This window comes from Crocodylus porosus, unplaced genomic scaffold (assembly GCF_001723895.1).
Source record: "Crocodylus porosus isolate Cpor-Errol unplaced genomic scaffold, CroPor_comp1, whole genome shotgun sequence".
Classification (NCBI taxonomy): Eukaryota; Metazoa; Chordata; order Crocodylia; family Crocodylidae; genus Crocodylus; species Crocodylus porosus.
In genome coordinates this window covers 9,713,918-9,720,572 of record NW_017728918.1, presented here as the reverse complement: position 1 = coordinate 9,720,572, position 6,655 = coordinate 9,713,918, and the positions used below count along the sequence as shown (strand labels likewise).

The following is a 6,655-nucleotide window of genomic DNA, read 5'->3' as shown; positions in this document are numbered from 1 at the left end:
CAATGCTTAGAAAACACCTGGGAAAAAGGAGCTCTTGGTGAAAAGTCTTTTTTTTTAATAATATATTTTATGTTCCAGGTCAAATTAGCCAAATCATGTCGACTGAGCAGAACTCAATTGCTCCAAAAACTGCATCGACTGAGCAGGCGGAACGCAATCGTTCTAAACACCGTGTCTGGTGCTACAACGGAGAAGCATCTTTCATCCCAGGCTCTCACCCTGGGATTTCAGATGCTCCCAAATCCCTTGGCAGGCATCCTACGTGCACGCCCAAGCCTGGATGTCTTGGGGTTCAGATGCCCCCCAGATACTGCAGGCAAGCATCATCCATCCCAGACTCTTTAGTTCCCCGTGGGTGGAAAAATCTCTCTCCTGCATTCAAACCTGTGGCCGGCAGTCACGGAGGACTACCTGCGTGCGGTAGCCAAGAGGCCTAATTGCTCTCCTTGGCTCTGCAATCTGTAAAGCATTCCCCATGTCTTCTCACATAGCCTTGTGGAAAACCCTGTGAGCGGAGCAGGCAAGTCAGACCAGGGTGCGGTGCTGAGAAACGTTTCGGGGCTAGAAATGAATCAAGAAGATCCCAGGGGGAGAGAGGGAGGGAATGACAGAGAAGGAGGCCCCCTCTGCATCCCAAGAACCACCTCGTTAACGGCACTGCGGTCTTTCCAGGTTGGCTTGGCCAACACACGTAGGTCCAGCCATGCAGCAAACAACCAACTGTGCAGCAAACTAGCCGCGCGCTTAACCGGCAGCCGTGCGTGGGTTTAAAATGCCCAGCCATAGAGCTAAAAGTGACCTGCAAAGAGGGGGGGAAGAGGGACAGAAATACAATGGTCTCCTCTTTAAAATGAGCCATGATGTTTTCTCATGGGTATTTCCAGAGAAGGAACATTTTTTCTTGTGGTTTTTCACAAGAAAACATGAATCTGTTCTTTAAATGTTTCGCCTCCCCAGAGAGAGAGGCAAAAGACTCTCACTTGGGAAAAAGGCTTTTACTGGCAAAACTTTGCTACCATCTCCCTTTCAATTAAAAGATGAAAAAGCTCCAGTCCCTTCCACGTCTCCTGGTCCTCCAGGGAGACTCCCCCCCGCCAAAGACTGGAAAGAAAATTTTGATTTTAACAAAGTAAATGAAAGGAAACAATAAAAAATAATCCTTCCAAGCCATTTGCAAACCAAAGCAAAATACGGGATGTCAAGGCATGAAACCAGATTTTCTATGTGCTTTGCAAGTCGCCCTTAAGGGCGTTTTCTTCTGTGCACACCTAAGGGGGAAGATTTTTAAGGGCTGCATCTTCATGAGATCCAGACTAGATGGAGGACCAGAGGCTTAATCCACAGTCCGTTGGAGACTGCAGGGGGGGCAGGGGGGCTACAGACCCCTCAAGCACCCTCCTCTGTTACTGATTGTAACATGGAGGGGGGTCAAGTTGAGAATGAGCTAAACAAGGGTGTTTCTGCTCCTTTACTGGAAGGATTTTGCTGAACGATCGAACTCGGAGTGCGACAAAGCCCAAACATTGGAAATTTCAACTGCCCATGGACCACTGTCCTCCCACAAAACCAGCAGGATTATAATCCACATGACCAGGTGGTTCCCACGATGCCCATGGGTCACGTCTTCATGCAGACACTCCCAGTTTTCCTACCCTGGAGCATCGGGCTGGCCTATGGGATATGCCAGGGATGACAGCGATAATGCCTAATTCACTGCTCCAACCTGCCTGCTGCATCTGCTTTCTGGGTCCTCCCAGGCTCTCACCTGTCCTTAGTCCTCCCTGCAGGACACACTGCCTGGGGGCTTGGGGACCATGATCCACACCAGAAGGGCAGAATTACCCCCCACCCCCTGACATCCACCCACAGATTGAAGAAGGATCAGGGGTTGCATCCTAATCATATACCCTCATGCACACAGCAAGCCCCTCAGGCCCCATCCTCCCACTCCCAAGTCTTCAACCCCGTGCCTAGTGGAGAATCACCCTTAGCTTCTAGCAGTATAGATCTCATGAGACACAGCAGAGCTGTTCGGGTTGCTTCCACTTGCCCCATACAACGAGCCATGGGAATCCATTGCCATTTTGCTTGCGAACCTGCAGGAAGACACTACTGTGAAAGAGGGATCTGCCCTGCGGGATCCCATCTGTGGATTACATCTCCTGTCTCATCGTCACTGCAAACGCCAACGCACACCCACAGAGTGGGAACCTGGGGCACAAAAATCCCTTGCAGAGAACCAAGACGCCTCGTTGGCTCTCCCCAGGCGGGCCTGCCAGTCACTCAGAGGTTACACACCACTCTGTGCCATTGAAAGGCAACCACGATGCACCTTTGCACTCTTGGGGCCATGCACACTTGGCTCCAGCTATGCCGGAGCTAGGCAGGATGCTGTGCTAGGGGGTGACAAGTCCCTTTCTGGCTATCAAACCTTGAGCTTCCACCAAAAGCACCTTGCTAAGACCTCCCTCCAGCCTGGCCCCAGGCAGGTGGCTGTGACATCCCAGCTGGCATGGCGTGGCGTGGCGGAGGTCAGTGTGCCAAATGCATCCTTTTTGGAGTAGGAACATCTAACCCCCTGCTCCCCAGCTAGATAAAGAAACCTCTTGACCCGCTTCTGCCAAAAACATCCACCCCCCCTGCATGGTCCCTGGTCCCTGAACCCATGAAACTGCTGTTGGGAGCCACTCGAGTCTCCTGCATCATCAGCTGGATAAGAAGAAAGCAAGCCACTGTGTACAGGACATTCAAGTGACTGAGGTTACTGAAGAGTCCTGGGGGCATTCTCCGTCCAAGTGGCTCTGCAAGAGGGAAGATGGGTTGGAAAGTCCTCCGAAGAACGGAGCTCTTGTGATGGTCATTGGTTTCCTCTCCATTTTCATCCATGCAGAAGGCGCCTGCTCTCACCCTTCCCGGCTCCATCTGAACTGGGGTCTGGCCTTCCCTCGGCACCTGCTCCGCCTCTCAGTACACGCACAGGTCTGGGAACTTCATCTCGTACACAGGGATGGAGTGGTTCTGGGGCTGGCCATAAGCAGCGGTGATGGTGCCCGAGGGGCTGGGAGGGGGTCTGAAAGGTCAGAGAGAAGCAAGGTTGTTTTAAAGGGGCATTTCCATGCTAGATCACATCTGAAAACCAGCTGCTTGACCCAAGGGGGGATGTTCCCTGCTGTCAGGGAAGACCAGAGGAGCTCAGGCCCATCACTGTGAACCCTGATGCTGCACAGGCATAGGTTCACATGCACAACTCCATAGCAAAAGCAAATGGAGATGGGAAAGGACCAAAATACCCAGCTGAAACCACCCACCGCCCGGGGACTCAGGAGAGACCCACCAGCAGATGAGAGGCAATGGGAGCAACAGCAAACCCAGATCCCAGGGAAGACCCAGCCCATGATCAGCCCTTCCCAGGCTCTGCTCTGTCCCCCTTGCACACAGGGTCCAGAGCTGGAAGCTCCAAGGGGGAGAGAAGCCAGTTGTCTCCCCAATCCTGATGGCCTGGGCACACCTCCAGCGCCAGAGCAGATCATGCCCTGTCCTCAACCCCTCATCATCCATCCCCATAGCCGTGTCCCAACACACAGGTCACTTATTCATGATGTTCACACGGCTTCCAACAGTGTTGCCTGCTCCCAACGGCAGCTATTAGCCAGACAAGCCTCGACACGTTGCTAGGCATTGCTAAGGAGGGCTCCGAAGTCCCCAAAACAATTACCAACGTATAATAGGCAGCCAAATTGATACAGGGCCCTTTATAGAGAGCCCTAGAGTCAGAGATGGGCTGTAAGGCACCTGCAGAGGTCACATCTAGTCCAACCCCTCTGAGGCAGGATCAGCCCTGTCCTGTACAAACCCACTGGGCAAAATTACACAGTCAGGCCTGACCCAGCACCAGGCATTGCACCCAACCCTGCCACAGGGAAAGCAGGGGGACCACGGTGATTACTGTCCTGCTTCTCTAAAAGGTGGTTAATAGACGCTTGACATATCCCAGGCAGAGGCCGTGCCTCTGTTACAGCACCTCCACAGTCCATACCCACCTGAGCAAGGGGTACAATTCCTTCCTGACCCCACATATGGCAATTAGTCTGATCCTGAGCACAGGGGCAAGCAGGAGCATTAGCACAGCCCAGTCCCCATCCCTAGCCTGGGCTGTAGCTAAGGGAGGCTTAAAAAACCCCTGAAGCAGCCCCCCTGAAGCAGAAAAGGTGGGGAGGGGGCAACTAGCAAAGCCCAGAAGTGAAATCCCCATAGCAGAGCACAGGCGTAACAACACCCAGATCATCCCCGCCCAGTGGCTGTCCACCCTCTTCTCAAACACCCCCAGTGATGGATAGTCCACACCTTCCCCAGCTGTCTATCCCACTGGACATTTGCTTGCCAGGAGCCCCGCAAAAGGTCACTAGATGCAGCAACAGAATCAATACGCTGGCAGCACTGCCTTGCAGAGGGATCCCATGGAGACCCCCAGCCCCAGCCTGACTCTGACCCTGCCTCCCCAAGCAAATTCTGTCACTCACCGGATAGTGATCTCGAAGATCTGGTTCAGCTTGCTCTGCAGCAGCGTCGCCTGCAACAACAACAGAGGACGTTAGCTGGAGGCAGCACCCAAAAGGAGTGCTCCTTCCAAGGGTCGTGCACAGGCACACGGCTTCAGGCCAGTGTGAGCAGGGCGCTGCTGTACCCCCACCCTCCCAGCCAGCATGCAGGCCATGTGTTGGGGGTATCTAATGTTGTGAAATGGCTGAGCAACGCAGGCAGCAACTCATGTGGGGGCATTTTTTCACCCAAGTCAGTGCACAATCAGCCCAGCGGGGCTGCCTTGCTGGATCTCCCAGAGGAGATGGGTCCAGCCCCCTAGCAGTGATGTGTCTTAAAGTTTCCCAGGAATAGTAACAGAGTCCTAGAGCCATGGGGCTGGCAGGGCCCTGCAGCAGTCACATCTAGTCCAGTCCCTGCCTGAGGCAGGGTCAGCACTGTCCAAACCAGCCTGGACAAATCCATTTTTTAGCAAAATTTTGCAGTCAGCCCTGGCATAGCACCAGGCATCGTGCCTGCCCCTGCCCCAGGGAAAGCAGGGGGACTGCGGCAGTCAGTGTCCTGCTGCTGCAAAGGGCGTTAATATACGTTCAAAAGATCCCAGGCAGAGGCCATGACCCTGCTACAGAGGAAGGCAACCACCTCCTCTCCCCAGTCTGCACCAATTGGACCAGGGGGAAAATTCCTTCCTGAACCCAAATGCAGCATCGGTCTAACCCTGAACAGAGCGGAAAGACCCCCTAGCTGGGACCCTCTGGATTTGAGTCCCAGAAGGAGGGGGTGCTGCCTTATCCCCAGCCTGGGCTGCAGCCAACACCCGGCACCCCTAAGGAAGGCTTAATAAGACCCTGACACATGTAGCATTAGAGGTGGGGAGATGGGAATTCCCTTTAGGCATCATGCAGCCCCCACTAAAGCCCAGAAGCTGGGGAAATATCCATAGCAGAACTCAGGTATCACTACATCCAGATCAGCCCTGATCAGCCCCAGTCCAAGCTCTTCTTGAGGAGGTGGGGCCTGGCCAAACTCACTTGGAGGATATTGCGGCCTCACTGCCTTCCCCTCATAGTTTCAATGAGGTGTGACATTGCTCCCTTCCTGTCCTAATGTTGGTAGGTGCCTAAAGAGCTGCTTTGCTCTGCACCTCAAGCTGTCAAGAATGTGTCAAAGGTCCACCAGCGCCCATCAGACTGGCATGGGTACCTATAGCCAGTGGTACCCAAGGGTCGAGCATCCCAGCCAGTCACCTCTGATTCCCTGGCCTGAATGACCAGATGCCTATTGCCAACCTCTGGTATCACTCAAGACATAGATTCACCCCTTGGGACCTGCAGAGAGACCCCTTAACCCTCTGCCATAGGCAGAGCACTTGTCGTTCACCTTGGACACTGCAGCACTGGCGCCGAAAGGTCTCACCCTGGGCACGGCTCGAGAGCTCTTGTGCCTCATTCAGCGAGACACACACCTGCTGGGAGCCAAACGGCCGGCTCATCTTCGATAACTGCTTGATAACCATTGTCTCCTAGCTAAAAGAGAGGCGCACCCCCAAAGGCAGGGAGGGGCCATCCCCAGGGAGGATTATACCGCAGCTGCTCGGGGCTGCAGGGGGGGGTCAGGAAGGCCAAGGCGGAGATGGGACTGGGACTAGCTTCCCGGATCAAGCACAACAAGAAGTCCTTTTTTAAATACATCGGGGGCAAAAAGAAGGTACCGGGTAACATGGGGCCCCTGCAAGACATGCTAGGAAATCCGGTCGTCACACCAGATGACAAAACTAACCTATTTAATGACTTCTTTGCCTCCATTTTCCTGAGCAGGGACCGGATCAGCCCCCCCACCGGGCCCCCCTCAGGCCCCAGGGGAGGCGCACCCAGGCCCAGGGCCAGGGCGGATCTAGTCGGGGAGCGTCTGGAGGGACTGGACGTGTTCAAATCAGCCAGTCCGGACGATCTCCACCCCCGAGTGCTGAGGGAATCGGCTGCGGTCATTGCGGGACCCCTGGCACGGCTGTACGAGCGCTCGTGGGGCTCTGGTGTGGGGCCAGAGGACTGGAAGAGGCCAATGTGGTTCCCATCTTCAAAAAGGGGAGGAAGGAGGACCCGGGAAACTATAGCCC

At 54.5% G+C, this 6,655-nt stretch overlaps 1 protein-coding gene across 1 annotated transcript in view; it reads right to left on the bottom strand.

Annotated features, from left to right (window-relative positions):
- Positions 1 to 6,655, bottom strand: part of EFR3B (EFR3 homolog B) — a 102,171-nt gene continuing 95,516 nt past the window's right edge. The window contains exons 22-23 of the mRNA XM_019538114.1: positions 4,521 to 4,570; positions 1 to 3,070 (exon numbers count right to left, since the gene is read on the bottom strand). Of these exons, the coding sequence (XP_019393659.1) occupies positions 2,965 to 3,070; positions 4,521 to 4,570 (156 nt within the window). The 3' untranslated portion in view covers positions 1 to 2,964. The remainder of the gene's footprint in view (positions 3,071 to 4,520; positions 4,571 to 6,655) is intronic.